At 41.5% G+C, this 20,936-nt stretch overlaps 1 protein-coding gene across 7 annotated transcripts in view; it reads right to left on the bottom strand.

The window, feature by feature from the left end:
- KIAA2012 (KIAA2012 ortholog) overlaps positions 1-15,140 on the bottom strand; it is a 102,581-nt gene extending 87,441 nt beyond the window's left edge. For 6 of the 7 annotated variants that reach the window (XM_037912282.2, XM_037912285.2, XM_043524737.1 and 3 more), the window contains exons 1-2: positions 14,675-15,138; positions 10,092-10,376 (exon numbers count right to left, since the gene is read on the bottom strand). In XM_037912282.2, the coding sequence (XP_037768210.1) occupies positions 10,092-10,376; positions 14,675-14,761 (372 nt within the window). In that variant the 5' untranslated portion in view covers positions 14,762-15,138. Of the gene's footprint in view, positions 1-10,091; positions 10,377-14,674 lie in introns of all 7 variants that reach the window. The other variant, XM_043524738.1, reaches the window with a different exon arrangement.
- Between the last annotated feature and the right edge of the window lie 5,796 nt (positions 15,141-20,936).

Below are 20,936 nucleotides of genomic sequence, written 5' to 3'. Positions count from 1 at the left end.
TTCGTAACTCTGAGGTTCTACTGTACGTATTAATCTCAGTAACATTAAGGATGAAATCCTGGCCCCATTGAAGTCAACGGCAAGACTCCCATTGACTTAAATAAAGCTGGATTCCACGCACGTTTATATATTTTAGAATATAATTATTTAATGGATTTATCATCTACATTAAGGTAATCTAAATCACTGTTTTCTAATCTTATTTTAAAGCTTTAACAAATCTACCATTCAGATGCCACTAGGGTGGGCAAATTAAAAATACCCAGATACGTATCTTTCCCGTTAAGCCATTGGGAAGATACAGTATTTGGGTTTTATAAGAAAACCGTTGTTGCTATTGGAAGAAAGAAATGGAAAGTAAAATAAGCAAGTAAATACAGAAATGATAATAACTCCACAAAGGGCAAGTGCAATGTTGGCAGCGGGGTGAGAGGGGAAGGGCAGCATGAGAGGGAAATGACTGAAGGGGCCCACAGCTGCATAATTAAGAGCATTAAGAGCGCAGGATATAGGGTGATACTTGGAGGAATTAAAATACAATAGGCTGCTGCTATTCACGGGTGTGGCAGATGTAACGTAACTATCCCAAACTATGGGATACAGGAATCTTCAGCTTCCTCTAAAGCATCACCACAGACGTAAAATATTTTTGTGTGTTGGAGGGATGAGGTATGACAAGTTTGTATGTGAGCTCCCCAGAGCTTTGTGTCCCCTGACAATCCTAAATTGCAAGGAACCAGTCTGTCAGACATGGAAGACTGTAAAACTGTGGCAGGAGCCTAGAAAGGGGAGAGACAACTAGAACCTTGATCCTGCTCCCATTTAAAGGTTATGTTAAAACTCCCATTAACTTCAGGGAGGCAGGGTTGGGTTCTAATTCAGAAGAATTGACATCTAATAGTACTATAGCAAAATTTGCCAGTTAGCTTCAGTTTCTAATGGACTTAGATTCCACTTAGCTGAATTTTTAGCATGTACAGAGTGCCCTGTTAATGAAAATTGCCACCATGCTTCACATAATAGCAGCAGGCATGTTGAGACTCGTCCATTTTCTTTGATGCCACAGCCAGTTACTGTATGTAATCACTCTGCTCTGAGGTCCCCGTTTACACTTTCCTCATCGACTACTTGGGTAGGCATTTCTGGCTTCAGTAAATTTCTTCTACCCAGAGTTTTTTCCAAATAGGACCTGTTTTGTATTGAAGACTCACGCAGCGCCCAGTTGCCTTACTTAATAAAATATTTAAGCATAAATTTTCAAGTGTCCACTCATTTTGAGTGTCTCAGATTGAAGGCCCTTCTTGATACACTTGAAGTCTGACTTTCACCCACAACTCCAGTTGAAATCAGGTCCTGTGTTGGGCATCTGGAAACTGAGGCACCTGCGTGTATGAATTGTTGAAAATGTGAACCTTAGCTGTTACTGAACACAGGAAAAGTTTCCAATTAAAGAGAGAGAAACACAAGTCTAACACTCCCCTTTGGAAACTGCTCCTCTGCACAGCTCTTCCTCCAGAGTAAATAAACCACACGCATTTGCAGGCTAGAACCTCACTTGTAGCATTTGGAAATTTCACCGTGTTGTAACTGTAGGGGTCCTGACCCAAAAAGGAGTTGTGTGTTATGGGGGGGTCACGAGATTATTGTAGGGGAAGTTGCGCTACTGCTACTCTTACTTCTGTACTGCTACTGAGAGCGGCGGCTGCCGGCCAGGACCCCAGCTCTGAAGGCAGAGCCGCAGCCAGCAGCAGCGCAGAAGGAAGGGTGGCCTGGTATGGTATTGCCACCCTTACTTCTGCGCTGCTGCTGCCCAGTAGCCACCACTCTCCAGCCACCCAGCTCTGCAGGCAGCAACGTAGAAGTAAGGGTGGCATGGCACGGTATTGCCACTCTCTGGCAACCCAGCTCTGAAGGCAGCGCAGAAGTGAGGGTGGCAATACTGCAATCCCCAAAATAACCTTGTGGCCCCCCTGTAATTCCCTTTTGGGTCAGGACCCCCAATTTGAGAGACGCTGGTCTCCCCCATGAAATCTGTATAGTACAGGGTAAAAGCACACAAAAGACCAGATTTCACGGTCTCTGACCCGTTTTTCATGGCCATGAATTTGGTAGGGCCCTAGTTATAGTTAGTGCTGGTTGAGAATGTCTTGATTAAATGTTTTTTGTTGGAAAATGCCAGTTCATCAAAACCAAAACTTTGTGTGAAAACGTGTGAGTTGGGAGACCCCCGAATAGCCAGTAACGTGATGCTTGAGGGCACTCACCTGGGATGTGGGAGATCCAGGTTTAAATCCCTGCTCTGCCTAATTCAGTTTGCACAGGAATTCTCCATGTGCTCCTGGAGCTCTGAGGACCACTATTAACCACCCATCACCCACAAACACTGCTCCCAAACTCTACTTTTTTAGTGATCTACCTTCTGAATAAAGAGGGCACGATGGGCCTTCCTTTGGAGTCCAACAGTGCTGTCTCCTTCAACACCACACCTACATTATCCAGAAGGGTTGTAGCAGACTGACAAGAGCTGCCCCCTTCCTCAAAGGGACTGAACATGTGGCCTGCATGCTGTTCCTATCTCCTGCTGGTTTGGTGACGGAAAGCTTTTACTCAGGTCTCCCCTATTATAGAGCAAAGCATTAACCACAAGATACTGGCTGGCTCCTTAATTTACAACAGAAAAAAATTAAATCTGTCTCAAGGGTGGTTACGAAAATGAGCAATTTTCACTACTAGGATGGCTCATAACTCTGTTTCAATAATAGTGCGTTGTTATGGCTGAGGATAGCATGATGGGTTGATCCCAACCTCATTTCCTCGGACCTCCTGTGGCCACATGATTTGCAAATGCCTGAAAATATCCCTGCTCAATGCTAATTGTTTGCGGCAGTCAGCATAGGATTTCATGTGTCTGGTCACAGCAGTATTCATTTTCTCTTCTTTTAATCTTTGACTGTCCTGCCTGGTTTCACTGATGTAGATCATGATGACACAGTAGGCAGCGATTTCATTTAGGATGTTTTGCCTTGACTCCAGAAGTGTGGATTCCTTATGGGACGGCCAATATTTATTAATGGTATCCCAGGGGTTTTAAAGGGAAAGCTATATCACAGACCATTACAACCAGCTTAATCTATTCCCAAATGCTGGATGCATTAGGCAAGAGCTACCTTGATTGGACTGAGGTCTTCCTCATTAGTTCAGATGCTGGTTCAGAAGATGTATTGAAGGCTGTCTCTTTTAAAGAGCTCACTTTTGATCCCTAAAGGATATCTTCACTCTGATGTGATGGAGCTAAAATAGGGCTGCTCTTCTGACATAAATGCTGCTACTGAAGTAATTAAAAAAAAAACAAAACAGTCCCATAATTAGGAGTGTGCAAAATGTTCATTCATGAATATGCATGGGTTGAAATTCCTGGGACTTTTCCAAATATTTAATTGGGGTCATCAGTATGCACTCTTATATCTAAAGTTAAATTCTCAGATCATAAACAGAGAAGTTGGATTAATATTTTAACTGTAAATTTAGGGTTGGGAGGGTCATTACTTGGGATTATTTCCAGGTTTCTGAATGTACTTTGTACAGAATTCTTTGTTTCTGAGATCATTTTAATATTTTAATCAGACAAATTGTTTAAATAATTGTTCTTACTATCTACACTTTGCTACTGCAGTAGAGCTGAAGTATTTGAGGTGTCTCCTAAAGTTTTACTTACTTAAGTTATTAAGCTTTGGCATTTGGCTTTTTAGAGACTATGTGTATATGTGTTGCATATAATGAAAATAATTTCATAAATACATGTTATATAAAACGAGATTATAAGAGCATACAGTCTTTGCGGGGGCAGAGACTATCTTTTTATCATGTGTTTGTACAATTCCTTTACAATGGGAATATGGTTTCTAAATGCTACTGCAATTCAGATAATTATTAAGCAAGATTTGTCAAAAAAAAAAACCCTCTAGATGTCCATGAGGCAACTATTGAAGCAACTAAACATTTTTTGCAAAATGTGATTAATAATTTGGAGTCTTCACTTTTTTCTCTATTTGTACATTACAATTACATTAACATTGGAATGGCTGCACACATTTGTTGTATATTTATGGTAGCTATAGATTTAAAATAGAATGTAATAGGGACTGGATGGTAGTCATGATATTGGTAAATGGGATCTGGATCTCCCCACATGTAGGTTGCTGGTTCGAATCTGTGTCAGAAAGATAGTGACTGAAAGTTGCTACTAACTGATGTCTATTCAGTTATGGGTGTGAAATGAATTAGTGTTCTTGGTCCAGTTCCTAGTGTACAGTAGATCATTTGCATAATTGTTGACAGACACAGCAGAGAGTTCAAGCTTGGAATAAGAGTGAACACTAAACACTACTCTCTCCAGAGCTAGCCTGCAAGCCCCGGCGTTGACTTTTTTTGTGGAAGAGGATGGGGAGCAGGAGCAGGAGATCCTTTAAATGGCAAGGCTAATAATTGCAGATTTAATTTTGCAACAGAGAAGTTTCTAGCTGTTCTAACCATGAAAATCTCTTGGCTGGAAGGTTAGTGGCAGTGATCTTTCCTGTTCATGACTGTCCTCACCACAGCTGCCATGAGGTGCTTGTTGGGGTCTACAAAGCCAGTGGCCATGGGTTCCCCAGAATTTTGGGAGAATTCCTGAGTTGGTGTTTGTTGGGGATAGAGGCACCTGGGTTGCCACAAATGATACTAGAACTTCTGTGAGTTCCCTCCTGCTTCCTCCTGAGCTGCTGGCGTGACTCTGGCTATAAACTGGAGGGAAAGATTGGATTTGTGCTTAAGACACTGAATTGGGACTCAGAAGGGCTGGGTTTAATGCCCAGCTCTGCCACGGACTCCCTGTGTGACCTTGGGCAAGCCACTTGGCCTTTCTGGGCCATCTGTTCCTCATCTGTATAAAATGACAAAGACACTTCCTTTCTCTCTGTCTTGACTGTTTAGACTGTAAACTTTTGGGGGCAGAGACTGTCTCAGTCTGTGTTTGTACAGTGCCTGGCAGAGCTGGCCCTGAGTTTGGTTGGGGCTTCTAGGTGCTACCTAATACAAACAATAATCAACGGTGAGGTGGCACAGAAAGGCTGAAGACAAGGTTCTGGCCCCTCATGCATGGCCTATACACACTCATTTTAAAATGGCAGGTTTCAGAGTAGCCGCAAAAAGCACAGGAGTACTTGTGGCACCTTAGACACTAACAAATTTATTAGAGCATAAGCTTTTGTGGGCTACAGCCCACTTCATCGGCTGCATAGAATGGAACATATAGTAAGAAGATACATATATATACATGCAGAGAAGGTGGAAGTTGCCATACAAACTGTAAGAGGCTAATTAATTAAGATGAGCTATTATCAGCAGGAGAAAAAAACTTTTGTAGTGATAATCAAGATGGCCCAGATGAAGGTGACAGCTAGTGGCATTCTGTTATTTTCTTTATTGGGCCTGTCCTGTAGTAGGTGACTTCTGGGTACTCTTCTGGCTCTGTCAATCTGTTTTTTCACTTCAGCAGGTGAATATTGTAGTTGTAAGAATGCTTGATAGAGATCTTGTAGATGTTTGTCTCTGTCTGAGGGATTGGAGCAAATGCAGTTGTATCTTAGCTTGGCTGTAGACAATGGATCATGTGGTGTGTCCTGGATGGAAGCTGGAGGCATGTAGGTAAGTATAGCGGTCAGTAGGTTTCCGGTACAGGGTAGTGTTTATGTTACCACTGCTTATTAGCATAGTAGTGTTCAGGAAATGGACCGCTTGTGTGGATTGGTCTAGGCTGAGGTTGATGGTGGGATGGACATTGTTGAAATCATGGTGGAATTCCTCAAGGGCTTCTTTTCCATGGGTCCAGATGATGAAGATGTCATCAATGTAGCGCAAGTAGAGCAGGGGCATTAGGGGACGAGAGCTAAGGAAGCGTTGTTCTAAGTCAGCCATAAAAATGTTGGCATACTGTGGGGCCATGCGGGTACCCATAGCAGTGCCGCTGACTTGAAGGTATATATTGTCCCCAAATGTGAAATAGCTGTGGGTGAGGACAAAGTCACAAAGGTCAGCCACCAGGTTTGCCATGACATTATCGGGGATACTGTTCCTGATGGCTTGTAGTCCAACTTTTTGTGGAATATTGGTGTAGAGGGCTTCTACATCCATAGTGGCCAGGATGGTGTTTTCTGGAAGATCATCAAAGAATTGTAGTTTCCTCAGAAAGTCAGTGGTGTCTCGAAGATAGCTGGGAGTGCTGGTAGCGTAGGGCCTGAGGAGAGAGTCTACATAGCCAGACAATCCTGCTGTTAGGGTGCCAATACCTGAGATGATGGGGCATCCAGAATTTCCAGGTTTATGGATCTTGGGTAGCAAATAGAATACCCCTGGTTGGGGTTCTAGGCATGTGTCTGCACAGATCTGTTCCTGTTCTTGTTCAGGGAGTTTCTTGAGGAGATGATGTAGTTTCTTTTGGTAATCCTCAGTGGGATCAGAGGATAATGGCCTGTAGAATCTGGAGTTAGAGTGCTGCCTAGCAGCCTCTTGTTCATATTCCAACTTATTCATGATGACAACAGCACTTCCTTTGTCAGCCTTTTTTATTATGATGTCCGAGTTGTTCCTGAAGCTGTTGATAGTGTTGTGTTCAGCACGGCTGAGGTTATGGGGCAAGTGATGCTGCTTTTCCACAATTTCAGCCAGTGCACGTCGATTGAAGCAATCTATGTAGAAGTCCAGTCTGTTGTTTCGACCTTCATGAGGAGTCCACGCAGAATCCTTCTTTTTCTAGTGTTGGTAGGAAGGATTCTGTGGGTTAGTATGTTGTTCAGAGGTGTGTTGGAAATATTCTTTGAGTCGGAGATGTCAAAAGTAGGATTCTAGGTCACCACAGAACATATTTATTCAAGTGACACCATCAAAGGACCTAATCACATTAGCCACACCATCAGGGGGCTCGTTCGCCTGCACATCTACCAATATGATATATGCCATCATGTGCCAGTAATGCCCCTCTGCCATGTACATTGGCCAAACCAGACAGTCTCTACACAAAAGAATAAATGGACACAAATCTGACATCAGGAATCATAACATTCAAAAACTGGTAGGAGAACACTTCAACCTCTCTGGCCACTCAGTAAAAGACTTAAGGGTGGCAATTTTGCAACAGAAAAGTTTCAAAAACAGACTCCAACGAGAAACTGCTGAGCTTGAATTAATATGCAAACTAGATACCATTAACTTGGGTTTGAATAGAGACTGGGAGTGGCTGGGTCATTACACATATTGAATCTATTTCCACATGTTAAGTATCCTCACACCTTCTTGTCAACTGTCTAAATGGGCCATCTTGATTATCACTACAAAAGTTTTTTTCTCCTGTTGATAATAGCTCATCTTAATTAATTAGCTTCTTACAGTTTGTATGGCAACTTCCACCTTCTCTGTATGTATATGTATGTATCTTCTTACTATATGTTCCATTCTATGCAGCCGATGAAGTGGGCTGTAGCCCATGAAAGCTTTTATGCTCAAATAAATTTGTTAGTCTCGAAGGTGCCACAAGTACTCCTTTTCTTTTTTCAGAGAATGACGTTTTTCAGTTGCCACCTTTCCATTAGCACGAAGTTCATGTTATTAAAAGGTACAAGTTATTGTAAAACAAAACTAAATACATCTGTGGGTAGACTGAAAATCAGGGAGAAAAGGGATCAGAAGAAGAACTTGAGGAGACTGGTCTAACACACTGGCTAGGGAAATGCAGAGACATAGTCTTCCTGGAGAAGTAGTTCTCTTAAGTATTTCATTCCTCAACTAAGGATTAAATGCTGCCTTCTGATGCTGTTTTGCAGGAAATATTTACTAATCAGAGCCTGATTTTTCAGAAGCGCTGAATACCTGCAGCTCCCATTGACTTTCGAGGGAGAAGTGAGCACTCAACACTTCTTAACATCAGGCCTAACTTTGTGCTAGCTATTGTGAAGGCTGGATTCTGTGCTGTTATTACTGATGGTAGTCAGAATGTATAGAACTGGCTCTGCAAGGTGCTGTGTCTTCTTCTTCCTCCCCACCATCCCTGACACTCAGGGCACCCTTCCAAAATCTATTCAACAAGCCTCCACCAACACATCATTCCTCTCTCCCTAAAAATGCACTTCTGCAACTTGCTTGCACTTTATTAAACGAATTGTGAACTGTGAACCAGAGCCCTGGCCCCACCCTGGCCCGTTTGCACCCAGTAGCGGAAAGGGGCTAAAAAGCCAGTTTAATAGGCCTCCTGAGGATTCCCACTAGAGGGGAAGGCCCTGATGGTATAGAGCCAGACTAGGGTTTAATGGGAATGGGCAGGGAAGAGGCCATGGCTAGAGTGCCCCTTCACTCCAGCAGTTTTTAGCTGTTAGAATGGCCCCTGGGGGCCATAGGCAGCCAAGTGCAACTTGCAGCAGCCCCAACCTGCATTGTTATGCTGGGGCTGAGCAGTCCTCTGGTGACCCCAGGATCAGGGAACCACAGAGGTGGCACAAAGTCATATTTTCACAGAACCCTCACAGCTATACCAGATGCTGCTCTGGCACAGCTGAGGATCTGGCCCAGCATGTATAAAGTGGGCAACCATGTAATAGAGTCATAGTTCATGTCTCATGCCAGGAGTGCACTGACCAGGATAGTGACGGTCCCTGAGCCGGGGCACAGCTGTGGAGGGCAGGCTCTTTTTGCATTCACTATCCATGCCTTGGGTGCCCAGGGACACAATCTAACCCCATGTATGAAACTTTCAGTCTCTGGCACTGATCTTTATAGCAGAATATATGACAGGGACAACCACTGCATAGGCTTGTCTCTTAAAACATTTAGTCAGCTCTGACTCTTCTTATAATGACGATTAGATGATATATATGTATTTGACAGCGAGTATGAGACTACATGATGTTGGGTGAAGATCCCTGATGTTTTATATTCACTTTCACTTACTAGGAAGCTGTGTCATCAGCAAAGTAGTACATCAGATGTGAATTAAATTTGAGGACTTACTGTCATACACAGACATCTCTCCATATACAGATCATTGTGTGTATATATAATATATATATATGGAATATGTGGTGATGAGGGATGTTGTAAAAAAAGTTGCTACAAATCTGGGATGAGCTCATTACTTCATAAGCAGTGGAGCCAAGATAAAGTTATGCAAGTCTTCCCAGACAAGTGGCAATAATAACTATATGGTACCTCGCACCATCATGTGTTTTGTTATGGTTAGATACTATGTCTTTGTCTTCTTAAAAATCTCACTCCATGTCTTCCCCTTTGAAGTAGGGTTTTAGTTACTACAACATAGAAAGAATCATGTCATTGGTATGGGTGGAGCTTAGTGATGTTCACAAGTAGAGTATAAAATAATATCATGTAATAGTTTGCGATGTATACCATAGCTTGCGAAACATAAGAGTTTATGTGATTATGATCATGTGGCATGAGAATGGTTGGCTGACAGATGAGCAACACTTTCTTTTTGAGGTCAAGGATGAAAAATGTCATTTTAGCATGAAAATTTTCCCACTTTTATGTAAACAGGGGAGACTTGACCCTCACCAAGGCTGTTTGGGACCAACCCCAGGAGTGAAATCCTGTCTCCATTGAAGTCCAATGGCAAAACTCCAGTTGACTTTAATGGAGCCAGGATTTCACCCCAAGTTGGCTGTAGGGAAAGGGCTACCGCTGCCTTCTGTACTGAGTTACAGAAGGGTGAGATTCACCCTGTATAGAGGGCCCACACGAGGCCTAGTGATCACTTAAACCCCTTTTAAGCCCCTAAAACTGGAGCATGTAAAATTGAAACCCATATGTAAATATACCAGAGAGTGCTTAAAGGGAAGAGGAGAAGAACAAGATGTTGCTTGTGTATTTGCTTGAATACAGAATCCAGTTTTATCCTATTAGGAGCTTGCTTTCTTCAGTAAAAAAAAATACATTATCAGGACTCCTGGAATCCCAAGGTGTTAATCTAGAAAAGCAGGATTAGCATTTTAAGGGATCTCATGTAGTCTCAATTCTGGTAGTGAAAGAACCATCCTGTGTGCTCTTACCTGTCTGCCTCCATATGCCAAAATGGCTCTTGTCAAATCTTGGAGCGTGTGCAGTTCAATCTGTAGCTTATTCCTTCTGTGTCTGAGGCCTTGCTGGCCACGCCTCCCTCCTCTTTGTTTCCATGATGGCTGTGCTAAATCTTCAGAGTAGAGAACCAGCGCACCAGTTTTTGTGCTGTAGGTTTTAGGAAGATACAAACCCCAGCAGCCCTTCATAAACTGCCTCTCATTCAGGAATCTGCTGACATGGCAATAACCTTCATGAGACTTCCAGTTCAGATAATCCTAGCATGGAAAAAATCAAAAGATAGGATAGACTTTGGGGGTTGGGGGGAAATAACCTTTCTCAGCCTCGGCATGTGTATATGCTTTGTGTGCATAAAAAGATCTTCTACACTTTCCACAGTATGCATCCGATGAAGTGAGCTGTAGCGCACGAAAGCTTATGCTCAAATAAATTGGTTAGTCTCTAAGGTGTCACAAGTACTCCTTTTCTTTTTGTCCCAGATTGAGGTGTCATTAGAGGAGGTTTTGGAACAAATTGATAAATTAAACAATAAGTCACCAGGACCAGATGGTATTCACCCAAGAGTCCTGAAATAATTCAAACGTGAAATTGCAGAACTACTAACTGTGATCTGTAACCTATCATTTAAATCAGTTTTTGTACCAAATGACTGGAGAATAGTTAATGTGACACCAATTTTTTAAAAGGGCTCCTCTAGAGGAGACCCCGGCAATTACAGGCCAGTAAGCCTGACTTCAGTACCGGGCAAACTGGTTGGAACTATGGGAAAGAACAGAATTGTCAAACACACAGGTGAACATAACTTGTTGGGGAAGAGTCGGCATGGTTTTTGTAAAGGGAAATCATGCCTCACCAATCTACTAGAATTCTTTGAGGGGTCCACAAACATGAGGACAAGGGGGATCCAGTAGATATAGTGTACTCAGATTTTCAGAAACCCTTTGACAAGGTCCCTCATCAAAGGCTTTTAAGCAAAGTAAGCTGTCATGGGATAAGAGGAAAAGTCCTCTCGTGGATTGGTAACTGGTTAAAAGATAGGGAACAAAGGGTAGGAATAAATGGTCAGTTTTCAGAATGGAGAGAGGTAAATAGTGGTGTCCCCCAGGGGTCTGTACTAGGACGAATACTATTCAACATATTCATAAATGATCTGGAAGAAGGGGTAAACAGTGAGGTGGCAAAATTTGCAGATGATACAAAACTACTGAGATAATTAATTCCAAAACAAACTGCGACGAGCTATAAAGGGATCTCTCAAAACTGGGTGAGTGGGCAACAAAATGGCAGATGAAATTCAATGGCGATAAATGCAAAGTAATGCACGTTGGAAAACATTATCCCAACTATACATATGAAATGATGGGGTCTAAATTAGCTTTTACCAGTCAAGAGAGTGATCTTGGATAGTTCTCTGAAAACATCCACCCAATGTGCAGCGGCAGTCAAAAAACCTAACAGAATGTTGGGAATCATTAAGAAAGGAATAGATAATAAGACAGAAAATATAATATTGCCTCTATATAAATCCATGGTATGTCCACATCTTGAATACTTTGTGCAGATGTGGCCGTCCCATCTCAAAAAAGATATACTGGAATTGGAAAAGGTTCAGAAAAGGGAACAAAAATTATTAGGGGTATGGAACAGCTTCTGTATGAAGAGAGTTTAATAAGATTGGGACTTTTCAGCTTGGAAAAGAGACAATTAAGAAGGGATATAATAGAGGTCTATAAAATCATGGAGAAAGTAAATAAGGAAGTATTATTTACTCCTTCTCATAACACAAGAACTAGGGGTCATCAAATGAAATTAATAGGCAGCAGATTTAAAACAAACAAAAGGAAGTATTCCTTCACTCAACGCACAGTCAACCTGTGGAACTTCTTGCCAGAGGATTTTGTAAAGGCCAAGACTATAACAGATTATAACAAAAAAGAACTAGATATATTCATGAAGGATAGGTCCATCAATGGCTATTAGCCAGGATGCGCAGGAATGGTGTTCCTAACCTCTGTTTGCCAAAAGCTGGGAGTGGGCGGCAGGGGATGGATCACTTGATTATTACCTGTTCTATTTATTCCCTTCGGGGGCACCTGGCACTGGCCACTGTCGGAAGACAGGGTACTGGGCTAGGTGGACCTTTGGTCTGACCCAGTATGGTCTTTCCTATGTTCTTATGACCAACAGATCTATTGGGCTGTAGAATGGGCTCAAGCAATGGTAATCCATTGCTTCAGATATTTCATACCAGATTAGACACAAACACTATCAAATGTACTATAGGGGACTATCCTGTATTGACAAGGAGCTTGGGCTGGATGAACTACTACGACTTTTTCATCTCTAACTTCTATGATTCAGCACAAAAAGTTTTTCTTAGCGTGTTTACATACCTTAAATAGTGAAATTTATATCAGAGTACTTATTGTGCTAAGAAAAGTGATGAGTGTTAGTTGATAATCTTAAATTCTAAAGTCAGTGTTCACATTGATCCTTAATATAACATACCATCCAATTTTTTAAAGACTCTCCAAAATGAGGGTCTGGATTAAAACCATATTGTGAACTATGTTAATTTTACTAAATCAGACCTCCAAATCCATTAGGATGAGAGGGCAGTTCGTTATGCCAAAACAGTTTTTTTCCAGTAGTAAATTAATGGTTTTCAAATGTAAAAACTAACTTACCAGATTTCTTTAATAATTAAAAACGATTGCAATTCATTGTCTATTTATGTTCTTAATGCCTTCTCTTTCTGTATTATCATTAAAATAATAATATAATTTCTTTGTGGCATGGGCTGTTTTAGCATTTTGTGTGTCTAGCATTCTTAATGTCTAGCACAATGGGGCTCTGATCCCAGATTAGGGCCTATTATTGCTATCATAATAGAAATAATAATAATTATTAATATTGCCTAACATCAGAGGCCCAAATCAGGATCAGGGCCCCACTGTGTTGGATGCTCTGTGAACAGATCTGAAGACCTTGTTCCTACCCCAAACAGCTTCCTCTTTTTTAAAATCTCTCTTCAATCTTCTGTTACTCTTAGAAGCCTTTATTGATCAGTTTGTAAAGCAGAGTAGTACTGTGCACAGTAACTGTAAGGTGGTCTGACAAGGCTTTCTTCAAGGATGGGCTCTGTCTCAAATACTTTTTGAGTCTTTTCAGTGTGCTGGCTGGCAATGCAGAACATTTTATAATAAAGAGTATGATAATCTACTTTGAATCTTCAGACCCTACTCTTTTTACCCTGAGATACTGTCCACTGCACTCAAATACTACTGTGATGGGTGTCTTAGAAATAGCATAGGTAAGTAAGGTAGACAGACTTGGTATTTCTTTGAATGAGGTACTTAGAGTGGGTTCTGATGTATTAGTGGTCATAGACCATGAAGAAAGACGTGGAACGTAGCCATGTAACAGTCTCCCTAGGAAAAACACTGACCTGGTGGGTGAGATTCATTAGACAATCTCAAATTAGTCAGAAGTTTCCAAATTGTTCTATTAATAGATGCATTCACATGCTCTTCTTGACTTAAAGCTACAGTACCATTGTTTGCTTCTCAATTACATAAAATTTCATGATATGATGATAATTACTCTCACTAATAACTACCCTTGGTTCCCATGGTGTGTACTGTCGAGAATTTAAATGGCAGGCCCCAGCTACTCCATGCTAGTAAGATGACTTAACATACAAACAAGGCCAATTCTCTCCTCCTACACTCTGGTCCAAATCTACTGATGTAAATGAAACTGGGCTGTTGTAAATGAGATGAGAATTTGGGACAGATTTTGATTTCCATTACACTGGTGCAAACCTTGAGTAACTCAACTGCTTTCAGTGGAATTATCCCAGTGTAACTGAGATTAGATTAGATTGACCCACACTCCTTAAAAAAAAAAAAATCTGATTTGCAGTTGGTTACACTAAGGTAATTCTGAAGTCTAAGTGCCATTATATAAAATGCTTTATGGCATAAGATCGGTGATAAGAATTCACTGTTTTAACTATAACTCTTAAGTATATATTTTTAGCTAAGTGAATCTATAATTTTAACTGCTGTAAAATTGCTTTGGACTGTGCAATTTCTATAAGCTAAACAAAATATTATTTAAAAGCAGCACAGTAAACTTCAGCTCTGTGATTCTGATTCACAACAACTCCATGCAGATCCCAGAACCGATGTGTATGCCTAGTAACCGATTGGTCTAATATTCAACAAAAAACAAAACCAAACAATAAGGATATCCCCTGAAGAATCTATTTCTTTATATTTAGGTTCTTTCCTCTGGACCTCTAGGTGCAAGTTTCTATTTCTTTAACTTGCTTGCCAAACATTCTGGTTCAAGATTCTCCAGTTTGAATTACAGCAGGCATGCATACTTCTTAGGTTACTAAGGCATTTTAATTTCAACAACAAATAAGACATCACTGAAAAAAATTCTGTCTCCATAACAGTTATTTCAATGTTAGTTAAAATCACAGAACAGAAAATTACCGTACAATCCATAATGGTTTGTTTGCTGCACTTTTGTAACCAGGACTCACCTCTGGTTCAAAGTGCACCTCCAATTTCTCCTGGGGTTTTTTGACCACCTGTCCAGTGCCACGGCTTAATAGGGAGAGACTGGGCATTTTTCCTTAGTGACCTTTCATCTTGCCTCTAAAACTGTAAACTTATTATCAGAGTAGTCTGCAAGTGAGCTTTGTAAACAAGATCTTTGTTATGAAATATGGTAATTTATAGATCAGCTCTTCCTTAATGCGCAGCTCCGAATAGCAGAAAAGCCTCTCTGGGTTTCCGGAGTCCTCAGTCTCCTTCACAGTTCTAAGTGGAGTCAAGTTACTTTTCTCCTGCCTGTTCTGTGCACTTGTTGTTTCTTCTGTTCTGGTTGCTTTGGTACATCTAGGGATTTGTGAAACACAACCATCCTTTTTATTGTGATCAGAGGTTGTTTGTCTGTCGCTATGGCAGCAAAAGGAAATTAAGTTCCTTAAACCAGCAAGGGAGTGTGAAAGAGCAGAGATATTCAAAGGGCCAGGCTCAGATTTCAAGGATGTGCTGCCGTGCAATAATCACTCCTAGCTGAAGGAATGACATCATCCTTCCAACAGCTGCTTTATTTTTTCTTCCCAGCAACCCCCAAACCTCCATCATTTGTAACTCTGGTGTTAATAGAGACACAGAATTGTTAGAGCTGAAAGAGACCAATACCTGGGTCATTTAGTGTAATGCTCATTACCCCCATACTTGTGTCTGTGCAGGGCTCTGATGACTCTACATCTCTGGTTCTCAACCTTTTCCATACAGTGATCCTGTATTACAACAGAAAAAGGTTTCAGGATCAACCTCCCAACTAGCCATAAAACAGAGAAGAGTTGTGTGCCTCCCAGATCTGTTCATGAGCCCAGGCTGAGAATCCAATCTTTCGATCAAAACTGAGATGACATTTTCCCTGCTTTGTGATCTGTCTGCTTTGGGTCTGCGCGCAAATCCTTAACTTCTTTATCTTTCATACAGGTGCAAGTTTCTGTTTCTTTAACTTGTTTGCTAAACTACCTAATTTGCCTTGAGCTTTCAGGAGGAACAAGAGGGAAGGGAGTAACCATTTGATAAAAACATTTTCTGCTTGTATTAATGGGACATGCACTCTGGATAATCCAGTTCGTCCTGAAACCAGTATATTGTGTCAACTGCACTTCAGCATCAATCTTGTAGAAGTGCCCCCTGCTGCCCTGTAGAAAGATTTACAGCTGGCTACAGCCCTTCTACTTTCACCTTCATTTTATATAGTGCCTTTCATGCAACATGTGCTCAAAGAGCTTTACAGTATACAAACAGCAATAGAAAGTATACAAATCAAATAAGCCTTCAAACAGAAGATCAGCTTTCCTGAACAAGCAGAAGTGGACCATTCCAGGGCAGAATGGTAATAGACACAAGTCTGCACTGGAACACCAGATGCAAATCTTCCCAAACTTGGGATAATTTTGGTCCTAGATCCAGATGTGGTTCCATACTTCAGGACACAAAATACATTGGGAAAATTCAGATTTGGATCAGAATCTGTATCTGAATTCAGATCCAAACCTTGTGATTAATTTCCTGCTTTGTCCTTCTATAGCAGTTTTCATCCATGGCTCTCCCAAGTGCTTTATAAACATCAATTAATGAAGTAAGAGGGGTCTATATTTACCTAACCTCTGGTATCAAAAGTCTTTGTGTTTGTGATTAGAATTTTTCTAATAGACATTGATGGTCACTTTAAATCTAAAAGGAATATTTTTTTTAAATTAGAGATGGGATTTTCCAATGTGTTATACCAGTGTTATGCCCGTGTAACTCCATTTATTTAAACTCTATTAAGTTACAGCAATAGAAATTCCGAGTAATGCAATGGTGTAGCAGATTCATAATCTGTAGCTCTACAGAGCTCTGAGTATCTTTTCAGTTTACACCAGAGTGCCTCTGTCTCACTGAGATAATGACTTTCCCAAGAGATTGCCTTGGAAAAAACAACTATCTTGTCCTTCATTGAAGCTAAGGTATCTGCAGTACTCAAAGCATATACTTAGAATGACACACTTGATTCCGACTGGATGAAGTTGCATCTTTCAAAAAGGAAGCATGGCCTGATAGCGCTGCCTATGAAGATTGGTCACCACTTTCCATTATAAGAGACTATTTTCATTGCTTATAACTTTCACAAACTAACCATTTGGGCTGAAAGTTTGCTCTCTGGATTTCTGCCTCTGGCTGGATTGTTTATTTATTTATTCATTATCATTTCGGCCAAAACAGTTGACCTGTTTCAGAGAATGAGGCTAGTGAAAAATGTTCTTTGAGAGTCTCTAGAGCCTGTTGCCTTGGAATGGTTACTTCAAATTTGACAGAAAGGTGGCATTTGTGTCAGGGATGTGCCTTTTGCAATTCTTGTGAAAATCTGCCCAATGTAGCCTTTGAAAAACTGTAGTTGAGATCAGGTGAGGAGCCTAGGGGCAGACTGGGACTAGAAGGAGAAGGAGTCTGGGACTGAGAACCTGTGGGGCAGGGGGAAGGAGCCAGCGAGTGAGGGGAGAAAGATTAGATGAGGAGCCAGATGTGGGGAGAGGATTGAGAGAGTGGGACAAGGAGTCAGCAGAGGACGCTGAGGCTGGACGAGGAGACCGTGGAGGGAGATTGGGATTGGAAACCCATGGGGATAGTGAATGTGGCTGGGGGAGAGGCTACAGGTGGGCTAGGGTGGGGGAGAGAGACAGAGTGAATGAAAAGACGGGGGGGGGAGGGAGGGAACTAACTAACTGAGCAAAGAGAGGTGACTGGGATGAGAAGCCTGAGGAGTGGAGACAGGAATTGATTAGGTGAGGGGAACAGGACTGGAACTGAGAGCCAAGGGTGGGAAAGAGACAGGACTGGAACAGGGACAGAATGGACGGGTTGAGGCTAGCGTGACCGGACGTCCCAATATTATTGGGACGGTCTCGATATTAGACGCTTTGTCTAATATACACCCACACACACAAAAAAGGGCCCCAATTTTTCACACTTGCTATCTGGTCACCGTAATTGAGGCAGAAGCTTGCGCGGAATGGGCATATGTGTCTGTGCTCACTAATGAACAGCCCCTCCAGAACCTGGAATGGAACTCAAGCTTCCTGAGTCTCACAATTCCTCTGCTGTCAGCAAATATCTGTGATATCCACTGGCAAAGTGTCCCTTCCTCTGTAGAACCAGCCCACACAGAGGATGACAAACTACTACTGCTATCAGTTACCCTGTTAGCTCTAGTGGCAGAGGTCTGGGCAGTGGATTTAAAGATTCCAACTCTGCTGATTACCCATGTGGATGTCAATATGATGCCACATGATGGAATTTTTGTTTTTTTCAGTTTGCCTTTTTACAAGCCTAGGAAATTGTACGCAAAAAGAACATTGAAAAGAACGTGAAAAGAACATTATTCAAGTTGCAAAGTCAAGCACTCGAAAGTTAAGAAATGACAAAATTAAGGTTGCCTGTACATTGTTAATTCCAACCCCTTGCATGTATATGTTATGATACAGTCTTTTAATTACATGATCTCGTGCTGTTTTTTTTCACAGGACCACTGGCTTATACAATTCAGAGAATGGATGGTGCTCACTTAATGAGAAGCTATGCAATATTTTCTTTTCTTATTGCTCAGTGTGAGGTCTCAGGCCTTATTTACTGAACACTGTGGAACCCTGATCTGAAGGCAGAATTTTTAATGTTTTCTCATGGTCTTTTCTATGGGGCTCATCACTATAGTGTGTGAGTGCTTCGCAACACCCCTGTGAGATGAGGGGGTAGCATTATCACCATTTTACAGAGGAGGAACTGAGGCACATGGAGATTAAGGTCAAAAGCATTCACTGATTTTGGGTGCCCAGTCTGAGACTCATAAGACCTGATTTTTCAAAGTAGTTAGCATTATATAGCACTTTTGATGTTCAAATCACAGCTCCTCTTGACTTCACTTGCAGCAGTGATTGCTCAGCACTTCTGCAAATCAGCCCCCCACGGCCTCAAGTCAGGCACTCAGAAACACACACAATTACTGACCATCTGTGAAAAGTATGCAGTAAGTGACTTGCCCAGCTTCACATAGGAATGCCATGGCAGAAGCAGGGATAGAATCCAATTCACCAAGGCAGCATTCAACTGCCTTACCCATGAGACCATTCTTTCTTGTCCTGCAGTCCCTGTCTTATTCTCTACACACCTTCCAACTTCTGCAACAAACGAAGCAGAGGTCCTGCAGATAAGTCTCCTTTGCCGCACAACCCTGATTCATCCCCAGAGCAGTTCCATCCTGTGGCATTGCATACCCAGATGGTGGCCGTATTAAGATTGCACAGGGAACCTTAATTCTGACATTTGCTAAATTTTGAGAGCAGATTAGAATATTGTGGAAGGCTGATAGCCATGTTCAACCTTTCATCTCACTCTCTGACCTGATAACTATAATGCATCTGTAATGTCTTTGTGATACTAGGGCCAAGTTCCACATTACAAACTTACTTTGGTATAACTATGACACTAGGGGATGTGAAAAATTCCCCCCCCCCCCCCCCCCCAAGCAATACTGCCCTAACCCTCGTTCAACATAGCTACTGCCTCTCAAATCTCTTTATGAGACAGCTCTTAGCTCTGACATGCTGCCAAATTCTTACTTGGATAATTATATTCTGCCTATTGAAATTCAAGTAGATATGGTATTCTTTACTTCCTAACCTAAACGGTTGTGCACTGTTGCTGTTCACTGTTATTTTTTAAACACTTTATTTAAAAACAAGGATTACATAGCTATTTTAAACACTGTAAAATGGTTGTATTCCACCATACAGATGATGTGAAGTAGGAATGGGTGCAGTGATCTTTGTACATGTATGTGTGTGTGTTTATACATATAATATCTCAAATCTTGAGGTCTTTACTCACTATTTAGTTAGACCGTACCCAGGTAAGTCCCACTGACTACAACAGGGACCTTTTTAGAATCAGGACAGAAGAGCAACTGAATTAGGACCTCAGGGTTCGGCCCATAGCTGGTAAAGCACTTGGGAATCCTTTGGGATGTAAAAGTGCTAAATAAATGCAAAGTGTACTTTTTAGTACTGCAATATGCTTTCTATATACCGCTGCTTAAAAGGCTGGTCTATCCCTGCAACAGACGTACAATGTGGCCATGCAATAGTTATTAATAGGAAGTGAAGGGGATTCTGCTTCCCTGTGTGATGAATGACAGAACGCCACTAGCCGTCACCTTCAGCCCCCAACTAAAACCTCTCCAGCGCATCATCAAGGATCTACAACCTATCCGGAAGGATGATCCCTCACTCTCACAGATCTTGGGAGACAGGCCAGTCCTTGCTTACAGACAACCCCACAACCTGAAGCAAATACTCACCAGCAACCACACACCACACAACAAAACACTAACCCAGGAACCTATCCTTGCAACAAAGCCCGTTGCCAACTCTGTCCACATATCTATTCAGGGGACATCATCATAGGACCTAATCACATCAGCCACACCATCCGGGCGTCGTTCACCTGCACATCTACCAATGTGCCAGCAATGCCCCTCTGCCATGTACATTGGCCAAACCGGACAGTCTCTATGCAAAAGAATAAATGGACACAAAGCAGACGTCAAGAATTATAACATTCAAAAACCAGTCGGATAACACTTCAACCTCCCTGGACACTCAATTACAGACCTAAAAGTCGCAATTCTTCAACAAAAAAACTTCAAAACCAGACTCCAATGAGAAACTGTAGAACTGGAATTAATTTGAAAACTGGACACGATTAAATTAGGCTTGAATAAAGACTGGGAGTGGATAAGTCATTACACAAACTAAAAACTATTTCCCCATGCTAATTTTTCCCCTACTGTTACTCACACCTTCTTGTCAACTGTTTGAAATGGGCCATCCTGATTATCACTACAAAAGTTTTTTTTCTCCTGATGATAATAGCCCACCTTAATTGATTACTCTCTTTAGAGTTGATATGGCAACCCCCATTTTTTCATGATCTCTGTGTATATATATCTCTTCCTACTGTATTTTCTACTGCATGCAACTGATGAAGTGGATTTAGCCCACGAAAGCTTATGCCCAAATAAATTTGTTAGTCTCTAAGGTTCCACAAGTACTCCTCGTGCTTTTTTTTAAGAGTTAATATTGTAGGCCTCACTAATCTCACAAGCAATGCTGACTCTTGTGTGTTTAGCTATCCCTAATGAAGTATTTACTACTTTTGAAACCATATATGCCTTTTTGT

Source organism: Chelonia mydas, chromosome 11 (assembly GCF_015237465.2).
Source record: "Chelonia mydas isolate rCheMyd1 chromosome 11, rCheMyd1.pri.v2, whole genome shotgun sequence".
NCBI classification, from domain to species: domain Eukaryota; kingdom Metazoa; phylum Chordata; order Testudines; family Cheloniidae; genus Chelonia; species Chelonia mydas.
The sequence above is the reverse complement of the archived record's forward strand: the minus strand, read 5'-3'. Positions and strand labels throughout refer to the sequence as shown.